We start from the raw sequence: 25,083 nt of genomic DNA on the forward strand, positions 1-25,083 counted from the left end.
GAGAATGAGTTCTGGGTGCAGGAATCCCCCATTCACACAACGGCAAGAACAGTGCCTGCCTGTGTGGAGGTTTGTAAAACCATCTGCATAAAGCCACGGGCGAGAGAGGACTAGCACTACAATGCTGCTCGATACTGGGACCACAGACACTCAACCTGGCATCGCTCTTCTCTTTCTCTGCTTAATCCACATTTATCAACATGGCATGGTCAGCATCTCTCAAGATTTGGTCTAAAAGTGCAAGTAGGGCACGGGGGTTTCTATCAGAGGAGGAGTTTCTCTTCCCCAGGTGTTAGCTGATTTCTTTTTTGTGCTTCATTGGAAAAGAGGTAGAGCGGGCTCTTGCACACTGAGAAGAGCCCGGATTGTGGTCAGTACCTTCAAGGGAATGATTATGTGGCCTTGGCATCGGTTAGATTTGCATCAGTCCTTGCACAGCCCTAAACAACTCTTGGGGTTTCTCTTTCCATCCAGGATGTCTCTGCTCTGGTGGTCTGGTCACCCTGTTATGGAGCCCCAACAGAAGCAGTTTGCTCAACTTGTTGGTAAGTTGCAGACTCATCTGGTCACTGACAAAGGACAACATCAGAGGAAAAAAAAATCAGCATCATTTAATAAGAGTATGTGGGGAGGGATGGCACCCCAAAAGGAGTATACAAATGTCTTCTCTGTGTGGCCCTTCAAGAGGAGCTTTTCAGCTCAGAACACACCCTGCACATCCGGCCAAGGCACAAAGCGATGAGGCCATCTAACTGTCAAGAAGCAAACACGATGGTATTTTTTTCAAGGATCTCAGGTTAACAGAACCACTTCACACACCCCAGTGCTATAACGAAAAACCTTCCACTGACCTCTGGCAAGAGTCGGAAATGCCCAGCCTGAACCTGCTGTATTGGAAGGCTGTGACCTCATGTCAGGGTGATGAGATGGTTAATGTCTCTAAAGCAACAAGAAAAGATGATTCTCCTGTGCCAAGGGATATAGCAAGAGGAAGGGAACCACAGGTGGCCTCTGGGACACGGTGGCCCTTGGGTGACCGCGTGTGCTCTGGGAGCCAGGCATGGTCTGAGCTGTGCTCTGACAGAGGATTTTGTTGTCCTTCCAACTGATAGTCGCTCCTGGACCTTTGATGGTTCAATGAGCATCGAATGACTTAAAAATCTGAAAGATTATCGGTTGTATAGCTGAACAAATCTATAATGAAATGAAGGACCCAAAGGCTTTTAATATTGAACACATAAAAGGAAGTATATTTAAAAAAATTGGTCAAACTGTCCTGTTAGTTAGCATTTTAAAGGAATTTACAGGGCTGTTATAGATTATTCTTTTGGAATAATTCAGTTTATAGCAAATGCCTAAACTGGTTTCTTCATTGCACAGTATATTCTCTTAAAATGGGTGCTTTTAAAACAATTACATACATTTTAAAAATCCTCATTTCTTTGCTTAATTAAAACGTTAATACTCTCAGACAACACAGATCTGAAATGGTGAAACCAGCAATTCCCCCTCCCACCTTACAACAAATTAAACTGAGACAAAATTACAAACACATTTCACTATATGATTATTATTAATAAAAATCAGTTTTGTTTTTGTTGTTTTTTTTTTAATAAAGTTGCCCAAAATGCAAGGGATGTGCATAGGTTTTACAACTTAGTCATAATAGCATCTTATTCTTATTCCCTGGGTGTGCCCCGTGAACGGAATGTACTTGGCTGTAATTACAGATCGTTTTGTCCAACACAGACACACCGACAGCATAAACGCTCGCGACTGTCCACATGCATTAAGAGTCAAGACCCAAGTTCAAATCTCTAAAAGGTTTACAGGGGGGCTTCAAAGAGACAGTATCACATCATCTGGATGTCACATAAAGGACTAAAAAAAAAAGGCTACTCTAAAAAACAGAAGAGAAAAAAGGCCTTTAAAAATTTCTGACTGTTTTGTCATCACTAGACTGATTATTTCAAATAAATAAAGGAGAGAAAGAGATTCCAATCCATAAAATCAGACTCTAAAAAGAATGTAGTATTCCACCCCCGGTCAAGGTAACAGAATCACTGTTTATTATTATTAAAATAGATTATAGAAAGCAGCATCTATTTTGTGCAGTTTTTAGGGGCCTTGGAAATAAAAAGCTATGATTTCAAAAAATATAACATTCCAAAGGATTGAATAATACATACATTTAAAGATACATTTTATTAAAGTTTAGGAGAACTGATTAAAAAAGATACTGTCTCTTTAAATTAGTGTGTAATTGTTTTTCTCCTCCTACCTATTCGGACATGACAATAATTATAAATGTAGGTCACACTACAACTAGGTAGTCTCTAGGGACCACGACCTGCTGACACAAGGCCGATAACAAAGAGGCGTTTCCATGTATGAGGTGGCTCCCAGGTATGTGTCAGGTAGCTGGGGACAGGCCTAATAGACCCAGGACACGGGCACCCACTGAGGGGCTGTGCACACGAGCTCCACGGCTTCCTCCAGGTGTCTGATTGTCTCATCAATTTCATTGTTGATAATTGTGAGATCGAAGTAGTGTGCGTATGTTCTCTGTAAGATATCAGACTCCTTCTGCAGGCGCTGAAGAGATTCATCCTGGACGGAGAGGGGGACGGAGGCAGGGGCGGGCGGGGGGGAGGGAAAAGTAGAGAAGAGAGAGGTCAGCGGGATTCTTTCTCTGCACGTTTCTGTTCGTCCCCGTGTCAGAAACAGTCAAGGCCAGACCGCGAGGTGCCGCGTTGGGGCACAAGACTGAGTCCACTTCATGACAGAGGAGACGAGGGACAGATCTGGGTCACAGGACTCCTGCTTGCCACCCAGACCGCTCACCATGCAACAAAGAGCTCCACGCCAAACCGGACGGACCAGAGAAAACACACACTCTTCAGCAAACACATTACCAACCCCTCCTCCCCTCCCCCAGGCCTAGCCGTTCTGTCTTCATTCCTCTGACCCAGGCCCCTCATCCCCAACCTCTTTCCTGCTCCCTGCTCGGTGGGAGGGCTTTGGGGTGAGTGCCTGTCCCCCCTCCGCCCTCTGCACTCGCCTGCTCTGGGCCCTGCCGCCTGCGCACCTAGACGCCCCTGCCTCCGGACAACAAATTCAGTTGCATTTTCCTCTTTTCTACTTAGAGGCTCAACATGTTCCGGGAATTCAATTACATATAATGGCCCTCACTCAACAGCAGCGGATGCCAGAGGCGAAAGCTTTCTGGATGTTACAGATAATGGATGAAACAAGGCTATTTCCCAGACACAACAGGGACAGCATCTGGTGCGTCCGCTCAAATTGGTCTGGACTGGAAAGGGCCAAATGTCATCGCTTAGAAGTTCGCACATCTCTGAGGGGACACGGAAGCAGAGGCAGCCGCTGGATTCGGGAGTCTGGCTACAGTCAAGAACTTTCCCTCAGCCCTGACCGGTGTGGCTCAGTGGATAGAGCGTCGGCCTGCAGACTGAAGGGTCCCAGGTTCGATTCCGGTCAAGGGCATGTACCTTGGTTGCGGGCACATCCCCAGTGGGGAGTGTGCAGGAGGCAGCTGATTGATGTTTCTCTCTCATCGATGTTTCTAACTCTCTATCCCTCTCCCTTCTGCTCTGTAAAAAAATCAATAAAATATATTAAAAAGAAAAGAAAAGAACTTTCCCTCAATCCAGAGCTTGTTACCGACTCTGAGAACTCTCGCTGGCTGAGCCCACAGCAAGAGGACACTCAGGGCCCCTAGTTTGTCCTTGAGAGGCTACCGTTAGCCTCAGGGTGGCACTTCTTTCAAGATCAGGGTCTCCTAAGAGTCACCAGAAAGCCCGCCCCTGCATCTTTATGGATCATAGAACGTTGCATGTTCAATGGACAAGTTCAGATGTGAAACCAGGCAGCTTGCTCAGCCACACTACCCGCCCCCTTCTCCTCCAGTGCTAGGCAGGCGAGCTATCGGGTCGAGTCTTAAAATACAGCCAGATGCAACGAAACACCTGCTGATTAGAGTAGCATCCGTAAACTTGTCTTCTGTGCCCCGTCATTGCCGTGTCCTCGGCGTTGGGCCTTGCATACAGTAAGTGCTTAATAAATGTTACTGAAAGAACAAGCACTGGGCTGACTCCTGCTGGCCATTCCCGGATGTGATGAGTGCTAACTCCCTACTCGAGACACAGAGCAGTTCTCCCAGGACACAGGCGCCAGAAAAACTCAGGGTTGCGTGCCGCCAGGGACCTGGGAGCCGTGGTGCCCGCCTATGGCTTAGGGCCCCTCCTCTTCCCTGGGGCCCATCTGGGGTTTGGCAGAGACCCTTCCCAATGCGCCTGTGGAAAGGGGACCCAAAGCGACACTCCTGACTGCATCGTGGCGCCGCAGTGGGGAGGGACAGACACCGGGGAAGTCAGAAGCCCATCTTTCCTCTCGGACGCTCTGTAGGGGTCTCCTGCCTGCACTGCCTTCTCCCACCAGGACGCCGTGACGTTAGGCGGTGACTACTGCCGTGTTGATAAGACCTCGGCTCATCACCTTCTGAGGCCGCATCAACACCCTCTCTGCTGGCACTTCAAAAGCATAGTCTTTTCACTGTGGCTTCATTTTACAAAAAAACAGCGCAGGGGTGCTCGCCCCGGGCAGAGAAGGAGCGGCTCCCACATGTCCCCTGAGCCTGGGCTCCTAGGAGACATCGGGTCCCGGGCTCCCCAACCACCAGCAGAGCCTACGATCTGCTCCGAAAGCTCTGGGGTGATGAGAACGTTCCAGGGAGTCCAGGCCGAGAGCATGGCATTTCGGATGCAGTTCTCAGCACAGAAAAACTCAGCTTCCTCCACAGCAGCTGCGGGGGGTGGGGTGGGGGTGGGGGTGGGGGGGGGGGGAGTTTGCCCGGGAGCAGGGTTCCACTCGGTGAAAAGAAAATGCCTTTATGCCAACAGCAAGAGCGAGGGTCGGTGGGAGTGAAACGCTACCGTCTACACCTGTGCAGGGAAACAGGCCGCAATTCCTCACCGCCTAGCTGGTACTTACAGGCAATTTTCGGCACCATTTTGGCAGCTATGGAAAATGAGTGAAAGGGCGGGAAGACAGGCAACACAAACACAAAAACAAAGCAAAGATGGTGATTCAACAAAAATCCACCACGCACAGCTTCCAACATGTCTGCGGATGACATCAGAGGGGGAGCAGCAGTTTCCGAAGGGGCACCCCTTTCGCAAATAAAATGCCCCAAAGTCATGGCTGCAAATACAGGCAACACAGACATCTAAACATTCCCTCCTCCTTAAAGGCACAGGGAGCGAGCGCCTCCAAGGCCTGGTTTTCCTGTCCTGAGCAGAGCCTAGAGCCCCCTGGTGGCTCCCTGCCCTGCAGACGTGATGGACTTCAGGAGGGTTCAGTGCGGGAGTCTCCCCTGAAGAATGACCCCCAGATCCAGGGACCTGGAAGCGTGGGACAGAGTGCGGAACCTCAGAGGCAAGGCGGGGGATGGTGGGGGTGGGGATGGGTGGGGGGTAATCAACCAAGGACCTGGTGTGCCTGTATGCAAACCCATGGACACAGACAATGGGGCGGGGGGCAGGGGCAGGCTGGAGGGGGTCACTGGAGGAAAAAAGGGGACCTGCATAATACTTTCAACAATCTACACTAATAAAAGAGAAAAATGGTAATTGGCGTACGACGATACCCTTTTCATTGGCTAATCAGGGCTATATGCAAATTAACTGCCAACTAAGATTGGCAGTTAACTGCCAACAAGATGGCGGTTAATTTGCATATGTAGGCACAATGCAGGGAGGCGAAAGGGAAAGCAGGAAGAAGCCCCCTGCCACTGACAGTGATCGGAAACCCAGGGGGGAGCTAAGAACTGGGGAGCAGGGCAAAGGCGGCCCTGGGGCCGCCTTTGCCCTGCCTCCCAGCCATGATTGGAGAATCAGGTGCCTTTTCCGCCCTGGCCAGTGATAGCAGGAAGTAGGGGTGGAGCCAGCGATGGGAGCTGGGCACGGTCGAAGCTGGCAGTCCCAGGAGCTAGGGGCCCCTTGCCTGGGCCTAAAGCGGAGCCCACGATCGCGGGGCCACTGCAGCTGTGGGTCCCCGCTGCCCGGGCCAAACGCCTCAGCCAGAGGCATCCTGCAGGGGCAGGGGCGGAGCCCGCGTGATTGTGGCGCCCCCCGCTGCCACTGCAGGTCCCCGCTGCCCGGGCCAGACACCTAGGCCAGAGGCATCAGGCCTGGGCTGGGGGCAGAACCAGTGATGGGGGGAAATGAGGGTCCCCTGCCCAGGCCTGACGCCTCTGTCAGAGGCGTCAGGCCTGGGCAAGGGGCCGATCCTGCGATTGGAGGGTGATGGGGGTCAATGCCTGAGGGTTCCCAGTATGTGAGAGGGGGCAGGCTGGGCTGAGGGACACTCCCCCCCGCCCCACACCCAGTGCACGAATTTCGTGCACCGGGCCCCTAGTAATCATATAATTATGAAAAGAGAAGAATGACCCATAGCAGATCAGCACCAAGGAGCCCTCCCGGCTGCCTGGTAGGTCTCTGAGGCAGCTGCTCACTTGCATTGGCCTCATAGGGGGCCCAGCTCATCCCTAGGTTTGCGAGTGTCCAGGGCCAGCGCTACCTTTAGGCGCTTGGCTTCGTCCCTATCAGGAGAGGAGGGCGGAGGGGGTGTAAGCCCTTTAAAAGGACACCTGTTTAAACTCTTTCCAAGTATCCCATGACCTCCCTCATATGTGGAATCCAATGAACAAAATAAACTGATGAACAGAGTGGATCCAGAGACGTGGAAGCATGGAACAGAGTGTGGAATGTTAGAGGGAAGGGGCGGGGGAGGGAGGGTGGGTGGGAAGCGATGACCAAAGAACGTGTGTGCATATATGCATGGCCATGGACACAGACAGTGGGGTGCTGAGGGCCTGGGGCGGGGTCAGGCTGGAGGGGGTCGATGGGGGGAAAAGGGGACATGTGTAATACTTTCAACAATATTTTAAAAAAAAGAAGGAATAATTGGAAAAAGAGTAGACTTATTGATTAGGCCAGGGGCCCTCAAACTTTTTAAACAGGGGGCCAGTTCACTGTCCCTCAGGCCGTTGGAGGGCCGGACTATAGTTTAAAAAAAACACTATGAACAAATTCCTATGCACACTGCACACATCTTATTTTGAAGTAAAACAACAAAACGGGAACAAATACAATGTTAGTATTTGCATGTGGCCCGCGGGCCGTGGTTTGAGGACCCCTGGATTAGGCCATAGGGTGATCGCGCTGGGAGCAAGGCTTGCATTTGCCTAATGACTGATCTTGGAGGAACACGCCTCTGTCAGCTTCGTTCCTGACACTGAAATAGGACCACAACCAGGGACATTGCCACGGGGTTGTGGTCCTGGGCGCACAGCACGGACGGGCCCTGCTATGGGGGGGGGGTGCATATGCACGTGGGAAATACTGGTCAGTTCTTACCTCATTCAAACCCGGGGTAATGGTTGGTGCGGCAATAAAAACAACGAAAGGAGCGAACTCGGCGGTTCTCAGGACCTTCAGCGCCTGCGTGAGAAAGACCCGAGACTTAGAGGATGGAAGGTGCCACTGTCACACGCGTCTAACACTTGACACAACCGAAAAGGCCCTTCATCCACACTCCCGCAAGGCGTTTTCCATGGCCAATGTGATGGACCACGTGTGACTCCCTTTCTTCCGAGGGCGAGATAAGAGCCATCAGCAAACAAAAGGCGACAGACTGGACATTTTTCTTATGCATCTCATGAATCAATCTGACGGGTTTTTCTTCAGAAAAGGGAACACTGGTCATGCTGCTTGAAGGCTCGCTTAGAGCTGGTGCCGGGAGCCGGTCCATCCTTGCTGTTTCAAGGGACCTGGCATATATGGCATACGGTTCTTAATATGTTTGCTCACCTTCTTGGCAGTGTGTTTTAACCAAGGTCTCCTCTCTGAGAAAGGTTGAATCCCCAGGTAGGGATTTTCCCCTGAAGTTAGGGAGGGAATAAAACCCCTCAACTAAGTGCCAGGCGGGTAATTAATCCCTTTAACTACGAACAATCATGCTTAAACTACATAATCTTTTCTCCCTGGAATGGAGATAAGAAACGCCCTAACCTTTGTAATAGAGATTGATAGGATTGAATCAACTGGTATAAATACAGTTGTAACAAGACAGTAACACTCAGAACTTAGAACAGAATCAAGAAGACAGAACCTACACAGAGCCTAGAGACAGAAGAACTTTGCTGGAGAGAGCATGCCGGAGGATCCTGGAGAGGGACTGGCCTCGGAGCCTAGAGACAGAGCCTAGCGGGAGAACATGGCAAGGGATCCTGGACTGAACCTGACTACAGAGATTGGCAGGAGAACCTGACTGGAACCTGGACACTGAACCTGACTGGAGAGCCTGGACAGAACCTGGCTGGAGAACCTAGCGAGGGAACATGGCTACAGAACCTCGCTGGAAATCCGAAGCAGAACCTCTCTGGAGATCCGGGCTAGAGATCCTGGCTAGGTTGCTGATCAACTGAACGCTGTCTCCGTGTCATTCCTTCTTCGCCGACTCCGTCCACACCTTTGGGGACCCCTGGACCTGCTGGGGTTAGACCCCAGCAAGCTGGTTACTGATTGTAGCCGAAACTTGAATGTCTAGCAAGTGCATTTTGGGGGAGTCTGGGACCAGCCAGCTGGCCTCCCCACCGATCCACAGCCCGCTTCCCACTGCAAACCCCAAGTTGCTAACAAGGATGGGCCGATCGTGACCCCTGGCACCGTGAGGCTGTGTTCGCAGCATATGAACTGCCCTGATGAAAGGCGCCTGTGGGGCTGGGGGGGTGCTGGGGGGGGGGGACCCTGTCCGGAGCTGGGGTGGAGCCACTGGAGCAGTTGGGGGCTCTAAGCAGTTCACAGGCCCGAGGAGATGCTACATCCCAGGGACAGGGGCCTCCAAGCCCCTGCCAGCTCCCTTCCCTGGCATCCAAACCTCTCACTGAGTTGGCACAGCGCACACCCCTCTGAGGAGCACAGTTAACACGCAGGCACGCACGCCACAGGCTCGGAGATGCAATTAATTTGTCCGCATCCGGGGTATGTATCTTGCTGTCCTTTGGTGAGACTTTCACATGTCTAGTCTGTGATCCACAGATTTCGCTTTCTCAATGGCCTTTCCCATGGCTGGTTTTGCCCTATTCCTTTCCTGGCTGACTGAGTAGCAATGAGACTCATGTCTGTGCCTGCAGTTTCGCGACGTTCCAGACGCAACGGGGATGAAACGCATGGTTCTTAGCACAAATGTCAGACCCCCGGCATGAGCTGGCCCAGGCTTACCGGTCAGCCTGTCCCTGCCCCCCCCGCATCCCCCACCTGCGTCAGTTCTACCTGCTCCCACCTCACAACTGCAGCAAACACGCTACTCAGGACGCGAGCTCCCTGCATCTCGCCCTTCCCTGCGCACCACACACACGCCCTTGGCCGTCACCCATGAAGACACGGTCATTCTGCATTTCCTGCGCTCATCACATGGCCAGTTGCCCTTTGTGCCGAAGAACCAGGTTGTATTCCTCTAGCAGTGAATTCGGAGGCGGGGACGGGCCCGCTTCTATTAGCTGGAAACCACGTGATCCATGGCACTGCCCTCTTTGTCCTGGTTGCCAGAAGGCTGCATTTCACGGTTAGCAAAAGGAATTACTGTAGCTTCTGTGGCCTGCATGATTGCTTCCCCCTTCTCATGGCTTTAATTTTCTGTTTGTATCCAATATTACTATATTTCTAAAAATTATCAGATGCCTTGAATCCTGACTGACATTTTCTTGTCTAGTCGCCTTTATATCTTCAGCAGAGTCACCACACTTTCCCTCGGTTCCTGAAGGTCATTCATTGTGCAGCCTTAGCTTGCCTGAGGTTCAAGGTCACTTCACAAGGATCTCCCTCCCTCAGGCCTTGAATAGGTGGCTCTCCGATGATCTCTTAACCCATTTCCTTTCTGACTTTAGATGAGACACACATTTGTTAATATTTACAGGCAAATACTGCTTTTCTGAACCCCAGAGAGGGAGTCTAGAAAGATCCCTGGAAACACACTGGATCCAAACAGCCAAAGTAACATGTATGTAGCATTTAAAGCGAATTCTTCAGTTCTCTTCTGGGGAGAGAAATTGATTGTATGGCTCATCTATGGTCAGTAATTAATCTCAGGTTATTGTCTTCAAGGAATAAAAAACCATTTGACAAAGCACCTAAGATGCAGACCTCTTTAACATTTATTCGGTTTGCAAACTTAAAAAGTACAGAAGAGCCTGAGTCATTTGGTACAAAAATCTAAGGAAGAGCTTAGATTTTTGTATAAAGTTTAAGGGAGAGTATAGTGAGCCCAGGAACAATCTTAAGAGAGCCAGCGGGTTCCACCAAAGGCCCCGGGCCAGAGCTGGCCCTTGTTTTGAGTCTAGATTCCTAATGAGACTGCAGCTGCACCTGGAGGACAGCCTTTCCCTTTGTGGGCCACAGCAAAGCACAAGCATTCTGCTACTCGTAACTTTTAATGTAGCAAATGGCTAAATCAGAATCAAATTAAAATTTAAAACTGCCACAGCAAGTTCTGATTACACACTGGAGCCATTGCAGTTTCAGTTTTACAGATAGAGATGATTTCCTGAGCCATGGCTTTATTCCCATGAGAAATAAGTTCCATAGTTTTTCTCAGGTTGGACTGTGTTCTAGATTTTTCTTAAATGCAAAACACCTAAACCAAAAACGTACCAACAAACCACAACCACCCCCCCTCCCTCCCAAAATACCACTCCGTACAAGGTGGATCAGCTTAAGGAGTCTCAGGGTTCACTCTTCTAGGCTGATACAATGAAAGGAGGCTAGAATTTATTGTAGGAAACCTAAAACCCAAACCAACACTGTTCAAGTTTGAACCTCATTTTCAATGGGCTGTAAAACCTTGGCGAAGTCATAATTACGTTAGCCCTGGTTTCTTCATCTACAAAAGCAGATACTGGTGTCTCTGTAAGGCAGAGAAAAAAAGGCCTTTCCTTTTCTTTGCGGTGGCCTTCCACAGTTTCTGAGAAGCCCCTGGTAATTAAACCCCAAGACTGCTGGCTCCTCTGATTCAAACAGCCCCTCTGTTTAAACTGAGGGATAAGATAAGTTACTCTCAAGGCCACATTCTTGCATCCTCCTCCTCCCTGCTGTTTTTACAACTCAGGGGTAATTAGTACAAAGTTCCCTTCCCCCCTTCCCTTCAAATAAGCCTCTTTTGAACTTTTACTCTAAGCATGTTTTACAGGCCTGGGAAAAATACTGATAAGACACCTCCCTAGAACTAACAAACTACAACCCCCCTGATGTCTGCTCAGTTTCAGCCCCCAAACCCCCTCCCTTCCTTGTCAACAGCAGGCAAGGCTTTAAAAAGGGGAGTAGTTTGGTTTTTGTTCTTTGCCTTTACATTGACTATCAATACACCAGCCCTTTCCCCTCAGGAAAAGTAAAATAAACTCTCTCTCTCTGTATCTATCTCTTCTCTCAGCTGTGAATACTCTCACAGCCCAGCGTCACCAGCCTAAAAAACCCTAACAATCTCTAGCTCAGGGTTCCAAGGCTCAGGTAAGGACTTCTAACACTTGGCAAGATAGAGAGCGCTATGGGAACACAACTTATTATTATCATTTTAACGAAGCCAGGCTACACCTTTTCTTCTAGTTTAATGTCTTTGCCATGGTTCTGGAGGTTTAAAGTCGGAGCACAAAGTCTTACCATACAGTATTATTAGACATGTGTTCCATTTGGCCTGACTGTCTAAAATAAGTTAAGATGGTCCCAAGTATTCAACTGGAACTAAACAAGCTGAACACCAGCGGTAGGTGGTCTTTCCGTGGCCACACGCAGTGGGGGCGGTGTCAGCAGGGACAGAAGCAAGAGGCCTTTAAAAAAGGCCACAGGGTGTTGCTCCCCTTCCATCCTCACCAGTGTGCCTTCCCATTTGCGTTCTTAGCTCCTGGCACGGTGCTTGGCACACAGAAAGTGCCTAATAGGAGCTGGATGAATCAAACTGTCCATGAGATACAGCGGAGGAGGTGACCTGAAAGGCTGGGGTGGGGAAGGCGTGGAGAAAAATGTCCCAAGGAGAGAGCGTCCCCAGAGCAATGAGGCTCAGCCTGACAGCAAGTCGGTCATGGCCACGGGCATCCTGATGTCAGGATGTGGGCCTTGCCAAGCCTGGGGACACAGTGGCCTGAAGGTGGAGGGCAAAACCCAGTAGGTGAGGCCCTGTGGGCACCTGCAGCTGGACCATGGGGTACGCATTCAGTGTGAGAGCAGGACTGGGCATAAGTCTAGACTGAGCATGTGTGGCTCCGTGCGGGAGAGCCTGGGACCAGAGTGGTCAACCAGACCAGTGGGAGGGACAGGACATGGGCGATCCCTGGCCCCAGGGCCGTGAGCCCAGAGAGGCTCAGGAGAAGAGGATGCCTCAGGCCGGCCCTCAGGGGTGGCTGGCCCTGCCAGGTCATGGTCCTCAGAGGTGGGGACACAGGAAACAGGAGAGAAGAATGCAGTGAGTCCATCCAGCAGTGGGGGGCGGGGGGACGGGAAAGTGCCCAGCCAGGATGAGGGGTGCCCAGGTGCCCAGGGCCACACATAAAGTGATGGCATGGATGTCCTGAAAAGGCCGAGAAGTGCCCCCGCCCAGCAGTGCAGAGCAATGCATGGCTGTGCAAGGCCAAGGGCAGGGGCACAGGGAGAGCTGGACGCCCGGGGTGGAGCGTGGCGGCAGCAGCAGCAGGAGCAGCGGTGGCAGCGGCAGGGGAGGCGGAAAGCCCTGGAAAGGGGCCTTAGGAAATGCGGGGGGGTCTGAGCCCTGCAGCCAGCGAACCGCTAGAGGCATTACTACCAGCAGAAAACGGCGTTCAGGTGAAGACCAGTGTGGAACCCAAGGAGAGGACGCCGCAGACCAGGCCCAGGATTGAGACTTGGCCTCTGGCCAGCCCTGGCCAGAAGGTTTTTCCAATCCCTGGTGAGGAGGGATTAGTAGTTAACAAGGATCCAGGTGCGGCACACAGCATCTCTTAGTTCTATGCAGGTCCAAGGTGACTGCTAAGCACACTGTCTAGCGCTGGCCCGCCTCCCAGCCCCTTAACCAGATTCCAAGTTCAAGAAGCCCATCAGGTGCCGAGAAACGGAAACGGGTGAACCCACGGGCCAGGGTGTTAGCATCTTGGAGCTGAGCAACTGAGCTGTTGGGTCACGCAGACCCTGAGCGCAGGTGCCATTCTCCCCTTGGGGATGGCTAGGGGACCAAGTCTCTCAAAGCAGCCCTTGAACAAGGACCTCCCCTGCCTCGGATACCCAGGGAGCCTCCTGATGCAACGGGGCCTGCTGGTCTACCATTCCATTCGGATTCCATTTACAAGTGCGAAGGGATTTGGGGCACAAACAGGTCTTTAGAAACGGCAGCTTGGGAGCCCCGGGACCACAGCCTCTCCGACAACCTGCCCTGATGCTTCCCACTCCTGAGTCCTTCCTGCGGGACTTGCTTTGATCTCAGGAAAAACACAGCTTATCTGCATGGTTGCCGTAAGGCCTTGGGCTTTTCCTTTGTCGGTGTAATGATTTCTATTGCTTCCGGTGTGGGACTTGTCTATATAAATCATCTGATCAGCTCCATGTTCGCCACATCCCTCCTACTTCTAGTTCTAGTTCAGGGTCAGGCATCTCATCATTAAAGAGATGGCAGAGGCTGACAGCCACCTCAGGCTCCGTTTCGGCTCCATCGGTCACCCCAGGGCTCACTCCCGCTCGCTTTCATAAGGCTGGTGCTGGGTTTCAGCCCCAGGCCCCAGGGTCAGAGTTCCTCGCTGGGACTAACCTAAGATGCTGGCAGAGGCTCTGATGGTCCAGCATGAGCTGCACACAGAGAGGTCCAGTTGGCTGTTGGGATAAAGTGCCCGACTCTCACCTTGAGGCCAGATTATTGTAGGATTTCTGGCCAGCAAGACCCCACCAGGTAGTCATTGAGCTCCTGGGTATAAGGAATCTCATGATAGGATAGACTCTGCTTCTTAAATACATGGTGTGTGCACCGAGGCCAGCAATTAGTTTGTAGTCTGGACCGCTAACCCACGATGCCTTCATCACTGATCCTTTCCTGTAGTTTATTCAATTATGCGACCCACGACATTCTGATGGCATTTTGATGGCAAAACCCGAGCTTAGCATGCAGGCGGGATGACGGGCGCTACCTGAGGCTCCACGTCCAGGATGGCGATCAGGCCCTGCTCATGTATCTTCCGGATGGTCTCCAGCTTTGTTCCATACATGGCGTCCTCGTGGCTGCCGTACTCCAAGTACTCGTTGTTAGAGATGTCTTGCATCATTTGGTCGTGAGATACAAAGTAATAGTTCTTCCCGTTTTCTTCATCTTTCTTTGGAGGTCTGGTGGTATCTGCAAAGTCACACGTCAAGAGAGGATTAAAAGGCTGAGTCTGTGCTCCCAGTGGACCTACCCAAACCTAATCGCTTCTTTTTAAAAAAATATATTTTATTGGATTTTCACAGAGAGGAATAGAGAGTTAGAAACATCGATGAGAGAAACATCGATCAGCTGCCTCCTGCACGCCCCCGACTGGGGATGTGCCCGCAACCAAGGTACATGCCCTTGACCGAAATCAAACCTGACGCTCTATCCGCTGAGCCAAACCAGTAGGGCCCTAATCGCTTCTTAAGGCTGTGGATTCCACAGTACATGCCTCATGCCCCGTTCCCATCCTTAGTAGCCTGTAGCACTAAATTCTAGAAGTTGTATTTATCTGCGTGACACCAGACCACGGTAGCTGGCGAGTTGTTTGGTTTGGTGAATCTTCCAGTGTTTAGATAAGATCTCTTTCATTCTTTCATGGGTCACCACATGAGAAAGACACAAAACGACCCGAGTAACGTGACTCACTGTATACCTTAATGCAGCTAGGCAGAAGGAAAAAAGAATGTAAAAGATAGAAAACTACCTATGGTTATTTAAATTGAAGATCAATGAAAACGTCAGTTCCTCAGTCTCACTGGGCACAGTTCCAGGGTTCAGTAGACACACGTGGCTACTGGCGACTGTGCTGGACAGCGAAGATACTGAGAAGGTCTACTGGGTTCTGCTCATGTGGAAGACTATAGCAGAGGCATACCATACTGAACACAATGACGTCAGCCCGACGTGGCCACCAGAGTTAAGAAAGACCTTAACCAGGGGCTGGCAAACTATGGCCTGTGGGGCAAATATGCCCACTGTCTGTTTCTGTAAAGAAAGTTTCATTGGAACATAGCCACGTCCATTTCTTTCCATACTGTCTATGCCTGATCTTCCTTCCTTCCTTCCTTCCTTCCTTCCTTCCTTCCTTCCTTCCTTCCTTCCTTCCTTCCTTCCTTCCTTCCGTGGCAAGGACACATTTGTGCTACTCTTTGCTGAGTGGATGGGTTCAAACCCATAGGGAATCCCCCCTCTCCTGCCCCAACTAGACTATTAGAACTTCCAAGTACTCATGGGCATCAAAAATGTGGATTAAAAAAAAGAGAATCCTTTCTCCAGGTACATGGAAAGTTCAATAAATGGCACATACTACGTGGATGCTGTACTGTCTTCCATCACTTTGGTAGGTAAACATATGACATACACACATCTGGGGCTAAATATATCAGAGAGGTGACATGCTTGAGGTCAGCAATGGTACGCTTTAAAACCAAGCTAGTGAACTGGCCCTTTAATAACATTAAATTGTTCAACAGCTGTTCAATTATTATGTGATCTGGAAGAAACGAAATGTTGGCTAATTTAAACTTCAGAGTAGTAGTAATATTATACTGGTCGGATGGCTACTATTTATCGAGTATCTGCTAAGTGCTTCACATGATCGCAAATTCTCTTTATATCTCTAGACCAGGGGTGGGGAACCTCTGGCCTGTGGGCCATATAAGGCCTGAGAAATCATTTGGTCTGGCCCTGCCAACGTATTAGGGGTGAGTCAATTAAATGTATGACCAAATAGAGCAGGCTAATTAAAAATTTTTTTGGATTGATTTTTCTCTGTTAAATAGCATTTAAATATATAAAATAAATATCAAAAATATAAGTCTTTGTTTTACTATGGTTGCAAATATCAAAAAAATTTCTATATGTGACACGGCACCAGAGTTAAGTGAGGGTTTTTCAAAATGCTGACATGCTGAGCTCAAAAGGTTCGCCATCACTGCACTACACATATCTGCACAAGAGAAGTCTGGGAGGGTATAAAAGAAAATATTTATAGCACTATTATTAGGGGGGTGGGGTTGGGATCATTAACTCATTTTCTTCTTTGTTCTTTTTTGGATCTTTCAGATTCATTTTTTTTTATTGACTTCAGAAACGAAGGGAGAGGGAGAGACAGAGAGAAACATCAATGATGAGAATCATTGATTAGCTGCCTCCCGCACGCCCCGTTACTGGGTATGGAGCCTGCAACCCAGGCCTGTGCCCTGAGGAGGAATCAAGCCATGACCTCCTGGTTTACAGGTCAATGCTCAACCACTGAGCCGCGCCGGCCAGGCCCAAATTTCTTATAGTGAATAGTTATTACTAATTTAATCAGAAAAAATAGATAAATTACAATATTACACAAGTACTAGAAAAAATATACTTAAAAGAGAGACATTGCTTACGTGGAATAGGGTACGCAAACCGGTCCGGGTGCTTTGTGATGAGGGTGTTTTTTATGTGTCTTCTCCCAACACCATGCGCACCTATGCCATTTTTTGGAAAGGAAGGGAAAACGGACAATTGTTAATAATATTCACAGTGTTCTGAAGACGAGAATAAGAAAACCACGTGTTTCCCCCACCAGACTCACCTAATAAGACTAGTGTTTTCCTTTTGAATGCTGGCAGTTTTACTACTTCTTCATATGTAACAAGATCTAATTGATCAAACACTAAAATGCAAAGATTTAGAAGACAGGTAAATTTGCAGGAAGAATAGTTCACGTATGTCAATGACAATTTTGCTGGTGAAACTAAAGCTGTAGTAAAACCATGTCTTAAAATATCTGAATCCGACTTGGAATACGTTTAAGTCATATAACCTTTCGGAAGAAAATGTCATCTTTAAGCCCATGAAAATGCACTTCGGAAGCAGGGGCAGCCAAAGATACGTTGAGCACATGCATGAAAGTCCAATTCTAAAAGATACCGCCTATCTTTCATGCAGTAGCCAACAAATCAGACGAACTCATTCAAAACCACATGCTGCTCATCTCTTTGCGATTCTAAGAAACCAGCAATGCTAAAAAGGAGAAAGTCTGCAGACAGCGGCCAACATGAATATAGAATGAATGCAACTACAGAGAAGCAAGAAAGAGGCCAGCGAGGCCAGCTAGGGATGGATGTGGGATGCATGGACAGCTGGTCTTGAACTTCATGGTTCTTTCTCTCAACCGAGTTGCTGAAGGCAGCATGCCAGATGCTCTCGAGGTCAAGTTCTGGGACTATGATGTCACAGGCGTTTGAAATGAGCATCTCACAGGTCTTATTGCGACCCAGCTATCCATTCGATGGAACTCGTGGGGACGTGAGTAGGAGACAGGCTCCGCTGGGCCCAGGCTTGTGGGCCTGTGAGCAGTAAGTGAGGATGAACACGATGGAAAGAAGCAAAAGGGAGTTCTCTCATCATTACAGACTGAGAAGAAATACTTTAAAGACATTTTTTTGGGGAACCTGCCTCTTAACAGAACTATTACAAAAACTTTCCCGAGAGGACAAACCATTCCTGTGGAAGTTCAAGGCAGTGCGGTTCTCAGACGCGTTTGAAAATTCTCGCAAGGCGGCTACAACCATGCACCTATGTTTCCTGTAAGACTATTCTACATGGTTATGCAAAAATGTGGTCAGGCACATGGCAATTCCTCTTTCAGGGATACGGAATGTGCTATGGATTTTAGAGGGCTGGAGGGAAACTCAATAAAATGGATTCCCTGTGTAATAAAGAATCGAGGGTGTTTCAGTCAATCGTTAAGAGAAGCTGCTAGGCCCTGCGACAAAATGGCCAAATGCCTTTGAATATCAGCTCAGTCCTTAACTGTGTGTGATCTTCCCAGTAGCAAAGAACCGTAAAATGCAAAGTAGGCTACTCTGGAATGCAACAGATCGGAAACAAACAAACAAACAAACAAACAAACAAACAAACAAAGTATCATTCCCAAAATATGAAAAGAAAGAAATGCAATATGCTAAAACAGGGTTAGTGCATGTTAATGGGTATTTCTGCGTTTGTTTTCTTTTGAGAACTTGGTTCCATAAAGCAGCGGTTCTCAACCTGTGGGTCGCCTAAGACCACTGGAAAACACATCTATAATTACATATTGTTTTTGTGATGAATCACTAGGCTTTAATTGTGTTCAATGTGTCACAATGAAATTGGGGGTCACCACAACATGAGGACCTGTATTAAAGGGTCGCGGCCTTAGGAAGGTTGAGAACCGCTGCATGAAGGCTGACTGAAAGTCTTTCAAGCAAATGCTCTAGCAACGGCTAAAGCCCAAGAAGTGCTTTCTGCGTCTGATAGGCAGCCTTGCAAAATCGAAATGAACATGAGGCTCTCTGCGTAGCAGAGCTAGCGGGTCACGCTGCGGTGGTGACAGGGTGACAAGAGTCACCAAAATATTTAAAACCAGGAGTGCTGACGACACTGCTTTTTCTCCCTACTGCCCTCTGGGTGGCATTTCCATCCAGGAAACGTGCGCTAGTGGAAGAGGCGCATCAACCAGCTGGCAGACTTTAATAGACAAAATGTCAAACCTCTCACAGAAGAGCAAGGTGATGACACAGCTTTCTGAATGGTGGGTACACCACTTCCCCTCTACAGAGCCTAACTCCAATCCTACTGAAACAAGACCCGTCATTTTCCAAAACACACAAGAACGAGTTAGAGTCACCATGGACACCACAAACAAATGAACTGGGGTGTTACACATCGATATCTTAACCTTAAATGGGTAGCATGAGGAGGTTACTCTGCTCAGAATCAAATCAACACGTGGCCAGAGGATTGCAAAACAATCAAAAACAATATTGGAAAAGAAGACGTACAAGGGATAGAAGGAGAACACATAGAGATTGGACTTTTACAGGCTTTAAGATGCTTGCTGATTAAATAAGAGGACGTCATGAAAGAAAACCATCAAAAACAAAGAGGCATAGTCACCCAACAGTTACTTACATGCAGAGGCCATTGGGAGTAAGACAGCATGAAAAATGGACAGGGGTCATTGAAATATGGCTTTAATATATTAGTAAAATAAAAGTATATGCACAAAAGAAACTTTATCATGCAATATTCTCAACACGAGGCAAATCAATCACATTAAGAAACAAACCCATTTAATACAAATTCAGCAACACCCTTCTCTCAAAGCCAGCGGCTTTCACACGTGAGCAGATGCGTGGAGATTTTGTCTGGTAGTAGTTACAAGCAGCCTTCCTGGGTTTGCCACTCTAATCACCTGTGCCTATTACTTTTCTTGTTTAAAGAGATGTAAATAGGGTCTCAGGAGATTTAAATACCTCTGCTCAGAGCTCTAATGTTGAAAAAATGAATGAGGGAATATTTTTTCAAAGTTTACATGAGTAACGGGATCTGCAACTGATTTCGGAAGTCCCAGGGTGAGGAGCCTCAAGGCCTCAGGACTGCGGTTCCCCCAGCACAGTGGTCGGCAAACTGCGGCTCGCGAGCCACACGCAGCTCTTTGGCCCCTTGAGTGTGGCTCTTCCACAAAATCCCGACTTCTGCGCATGGGCCACGAAGTTTCAATCGCACTGTACGTACGCGCCCGCACGTGGTATTTTGTGGAAGAGCCACACTCCAGGGGCCAAAGAGCTGCCTGTGGCTCGCGAGCCGCTTTGCCGACCACTGCCCCAGCAGCATGACAATCTTCCCCATCAAGTTCATGTGGCTGCAAACTTGGCCGCATCGCAGAAGACGGGCTTGCTGCGAACACTGTACACCATGGTCACATCTATCCCCAAGGCTTCAGAAATACTGTCTGGCACAGTTGGCTCACGTGATCTTGACCTCCTGGGAAGCCACTCAATATCTATGCCACTGTTAAGTATGTAGGTAACCCCTTTCCGGTGGAATCTTCTTCATAAATAAGCCTTTAGCACTGATTCCTGTCTCTGCTTGGAAAAGCTAGAAGGGTCTTCAAATACTGAACAAATCCTTCCGTTAGAGAAGACAGCACACGGTGACCGGGCAGCTGGTGTGCTGACATGAGTGGGCCGGGTGCAGGAATGCAGTGGTGGGGACAATGGCCCTAGAGAGAGTGTCTAGAGAATGAGTGCCCCATTCAACAGGGACACCAAGAGCCTAGAGCCGTGAAGGAAGAAAGCGGGCCTCGTGTTACTATATTCTCTGTTCTTCTTGGTCTTCTGGGCCTGATTTTCAACGGTGATAACTGTTATTATTATTTTTAAAGTATATTTCTATTGATGTCAGAGAGGGAGAGAGAGAGAGAGAGAAACATCAATGATGAGAGAGAATCATGGATCGGCTGCCTCCTGCACACCCCCGACTGGGGATGGAGCCCGCAACCTGGGCATATGCCCTGATTGGGAATCGAACCCTGACCTCCTGGTTCCTAGGTTGATGCTCAAGAACTGAGCCACACTAGATAGGTGATAGCTATTATTTTAAACGCCGTGAGTGTATGTGGAAAACAAAACTTATTTATAGGTCATATTCAGTGAATAGGCTGCCACTTTATAATGTGAGATGTAGGCAACACAGTTTGCAGAGAAGTCTGCTTTAATTAGACATGTGCACTCTCCCAGTAACAGAAATGGAAAGAATTAATTCTAGTGTTACCATTCCTATCAGTTCCAGATGTTGACAGAGTTCCCATTCCTCATGTTTACTGAAAATATAAACAACTTCAGGATGATGATAAGGTTTGGATCTTGCCACCAATATATGCTGAGTTCTCCAATATTTGAAGCAGGAAAAACATGTGGCCCTTGTTTTATTTTACTGAGCTTTATGAGAAGATGCCCTACTGTGTTTTACAACCAACTTCGGAAAAAGTCCCCCAAATCCTTCAGAAACATAGTTTGGTTTGTGACCCATGAGCCCAGTTAGCTAGTTCTTGGTACTAAAGAACAGGATATTTCAAGTTCTCAAAATATCCACCTTATTGATGGAGGTCATCTGTATTTGTTTCTCTCTCTCTTTTTTGTTAATCCTCACCTGAGGACATTTTTCCATTGACTTTTAGAGAGAGTGGAAGAGAGAGAAAGACAGAAACATCGATGTGAGAGAAACACATTGAGTGGTTGCCTCCTGCACGTGCCCTGACCAGGGCCCGGGCCGGGGAGGAGCCTATAACTGAAGTATGTGCCCTTGACTGGAATCGAACCCAGGACCCTTTGGTCCGCAGGCAGGTGCTCTATCCACTGAACAACACTGGCCAGGGCTGTTTCTCTCCCTTAGAGCAATCCTTTATACAGGCCATGCCGCAGGTTAGGATGTCTGGCTTCCTTTTCTGCCTTCACCTCTTGTCAACAGTCAAGATGATCATGAAGCAAATGGCTCGTCTGCACTTTCGAATGAGCCACATGGAAGAGGAAGGACCTTGAGGAGATGGTGAGAGCAAGGCCTGGCCAGGCGCAGCTTCACAGAGGCCAGGAAAGGGGCCCGGCACCTCCTGATGACCAGGGAAGCTTCTGGGGGACTCAGGAGCGATGACTTTGCGGGGAAGGGCACCCTGACAATGGCCGTCTACAGAGAAACCTGAGAGGCTCTGTCAGGACCTTATAAGAGGCTCAGACCGGCCAGCCAAGGGCTCAAAGCAGCGTCTCATTCGCAGGGACAGAGGCCATCGGAGAAGTGGGTGGGACATGGGGAGAAAGGCCCTGGGGCCCAGAAGACCACTGCGTGGGAAGAAGCTGAAGAGAACAAGGAAGCGATGGCGGTGGGTCCCCCACCTTCTTAGTTCCAAGTTTACAAGAACTTAGCCCTCGGCTTTGGCTCGGAGGTAGGAGGTCAAAGAGAAAATGATACCCATTCGCCAGGCCTGGTGGAGAAGGAGCCCGAGACCCACCGGATTTCAGAATTAGAAATGGTGCCCCCGACTGGCCAATGTGATCAGTGATCTTCGAGCTGCAATGACTCGGGTGTGCGGACTCCTGGGCGCAGCTCCGGCTGCCTGGTCAGCTGACGGGCGTGTTTGCAGTGCCGCTGAGCATCGCCTACGATGCATCAGAACAGGCAGATGGGAGGCCAGGGTGGCCCAGGTGACAAAGCAGGGGAACAGGGGAGAAGGCAAAATTCTGAAGTGAACGAGGCAGTGGATTCTTGCTCAGCATGTAGAGGTTCTAGTTTTTCCATCAATTGACTTTGTATTTGTCCTCAGAGCTGAATGAGGGGAGATGGGCCAATGGAACGCTCCTGTCATGTGCTATTACAGTGGGGCCTTGACTTACGAGTTTAATTCGTTCCGAGACTGAGCTCGTTAACTCAAATTACTCTATCAACTCAATGCAAAAAATCGGCCAAGAGACAGCTGGTATCTCAAAAAACTCGTTAGTCGGGACACTCGTAAGTCAAGGCCCCACTGTAGTAGAATGTACACCAGCGATGAACTGAGAGCCTTAAGCAGCCACTTCTTTGCTTTCCTAGGTTTAAATGAATTTTAATGTCTATCTATCTGTATCATTTAAAATTATTATAAAAATCATACAAGGATATATATACACACACACTTCTACATCAGCGGTTCTCAACCTGTGGGTCGCGACCCTTTTGGCGGTCGAACGACCCTTTCACAGGGGTCGCCTAAGACCATCCTGCATATCAGATATTTCCATGACGATTCATCACAGTAGCAACATGACAGTGATGAAGTAGCAACGAAAATTATTTTATGGTTGGGTCACAGCATGAGGAACTGTATTTAAAGGGCCAGAAGGTTGAGAGCCACTGCTCTACATATATATACACACACACACATATAAATAATTTGTGAGCCTGTTAGAAGCTGATGGAAATAAGGAGACTACAGAGGCTTGGCAACAACCACTGACATTTTGTGGGAAATAACATTCTGCTGATACGGCAGTGACTTTCCTCAAATTGTACCACCTGAGCATTTACCATGAGGAGTCACTAGGGCCATGCCTAACAAAACTGCTTTAAGTCTCTCTTTATAAAACCAAAAACCCATTAGCAGCGTATTTGTTGGACATCAAATGTGGCCACTCGCATCTATTCCACATGACGTAGGACTTCAACATGCTTCCTTTTACTCTCTGAACCACAAGCGAACCCTTGCGAGTTTCTAAAGCACTTTTTCTAATGAATGCTGACACCATCGCTCGAACATTCTGCAGAGAGAAAGGCTTTCCTATTGGTCGGAAACACTGACCTGTCAACGGGCATGCGTGATTGCGTTCACTTGATTTTTTTGGCCACATGTTTGATTTGGGGAGTTATTTCTGAAACCCTGGGAACTAATCTCATGCCACTCTTAGATCACCACACACTTTAATTTCAGTGAGCCCTCGGGAATCCTACTGCAATGACAGGTCATGCCTTTTGGGGATTCATTTCAGTTATTGGCAAACAAGTGAGCCTTTTGTCTTGAGAAAGGCAAGCTTCCAGAAAGGCAAGCATACCATGAAGGGAAGGGCACGGTAATGCTCTTGGTCTTTTAGGAGCCAAGGAAATACCAGTGACGGAAAAGACTAGCCACAGAGCCGGACTAAACCAATTTAGTATCCGATGTCACTTGTGCCCTTTCAAACCGATTACCCAACCATCGGCAGCCCAGCTCTCTGTTAAGAGTGCGCCTCTGCCCTTTGAAATGTGCCCCGGGGCCAAGTCCAAGGGCCGGAGAGGAGCCAGGAGCAAGGGCATTTGCTCAAGACCAATCTGCAAGGAGGCCAGAGTCCTGGCGGCTCAGCAGTCTCCCAAGCTCGCATTTCTCAGGGGAGGACTTCATGTACTGGGTTCTTGCTGTTCCAGAGCCTGCTATTGCCAAATAGCGCTTTCTTCCTACGAAGTTGAGTTCTGCAATATATCTGGCAACCAACCAACATCATATGGGAAGGCAGGGGTTCTTGAACGGTTTTGCCAGCTGATGAAGCGCTCACATGCTGGAGTTTGGGGACAGAGAACTCTGAAGCCTGAAGGACAAGTGACCTGTGTGTTGGGCTCTGCGGTGTGGAGCCGGCCGCAGCGACAGCCAGGCGTGTCCCTACCTGCGTTGTGCTTGGCCAAGTACTTGTCCTTGTACTGCTTCTTCTTCTTGCCAAACCAAGTGCAGCTGGCCTGCTGCTCCTGTTTGGTCTTCTCCATGGCGATGCAAGCCACTCGCCTAGCAGACCAGGAGAGAGAGGGAAAGAACGCATGTCTAGTTTGGTGTTGACCAAAGAGGAAAATCACTGATTTGAAAAATCACTGCACGAACGTACTCCTCACTAATTTTTCAGGTCTTTCAGATAAAGCCTGTTCTTTGGCTTTCATGGCAATGTCCTAGAAAGGTCTGAAGAACACCGGCTCATCATAACATGACATCGTGTTCCTTGAGCACATAGTAACGGATAACACATGAAAAGCCTACACCCATGGTCGTGACATGCGGTGGAAAGAGCACGGGATGCTGAGTTGATACAGGTCTCGTTTGACCGATTTAGTGTTAGGTGCCTTTCTGGCTAATTTCCATGTACGAACTCATGGAATCTTTCAAAGAACACACCAAACATGTTATCACTCCAGCAGTTCCCTTATGCTCTTCTGAAACCCCGGGCAACACTGTGGCTACAGATCAGCTCTGCATTGTCTGCAATTTCATCATATAGAATGGAATCCTATAGTTCGTTCTCTCTTTTTTTTTTTGTCTGGAAATATAATGATTTTGAGTTTCATCCATATTATTTTGTGTATTAATAGTTCATTCCTTTTAACAATATATATTTTAATTGATTTCAGAGAGGAAGGGAGAGGGGGAGAGAGAGAAACATCCATGATGAAAGAGAATCCTTGATTGGCTGCCTCCTGCACGTGCCCTACTGGGTATCGAGCCCACAACCCCAGCATGTG

General features: G+C 48.7%; 1 protein-coding gene across 11 annotated transcripts in view; it reads right to left on the reverse strand.

Annotated features, from left to right (window-relative positions):
- Positions 1 to 588: 588 nt before the first annotated feature.
- Positions 589 to 25,083, reverse strand: part of CASK (calcium/calmodulin dependent serine protein kinase) — a 277,352-nt gene continuing 252,857 nt past the window's right edge. For 6 of the 11 annotated variants that reach the window (XM_059679502.1, XM_059679504.1, XM_059679506.1 and 3 more), the window contains 7 exons: positions 24,243 to 24,358; positions 16,847 to 16,927; positions 16,659 to 16,739; positions 14,216 to 14,418; positions 12,868 to 12,987; positions 7,437 to 7,520; positions 589 to 2,610 (listed from right to left, as the gene is read on the reverse strand). In XM_059679502.1, the coding sequence (XP_059535485.1) occupies positions 2,434 to 2,610; positions 7,437 to 7,520; positions 12,868 to 12,987; positions 14,216 to 14,418; positions 16,659 to 16,739; positions 16,847 to 16,927; positions 24,243 to 24,358 (862 nt within the window). In that variant the 3' untranslated portion in view covers positions 589 to 2,433. The remainder of the gene's footprint in view (positions 2,611 to 7,436; positions 7,521 to 12,867; positions 12,988 to 14,215; positions 14,419 to 16,658; positions 16,740 to 16,846; positions 16,928 to 24,242; positions 24,359 to 25,083) is intronic. The other 5 variants (XM_059679507.1, XM_059679512.1, XM_059679510.1 and 2 more) reach the window with 1 other exon arrangement.

The sequence above is a fragment of the Myotis daubentonii genome, chromosome X, assembly GCF_963259705.1.
Source record: "Myotis daubentonii chromosome X, mMyoDau2.1, whole genome shotgun sequence".
Lineage (NCBI taxonomy): Eukaryota > Metazoa > Chordata > Mammalia > Chiroptera > Vespertilionidae > Myotis > Myotis daubentonii.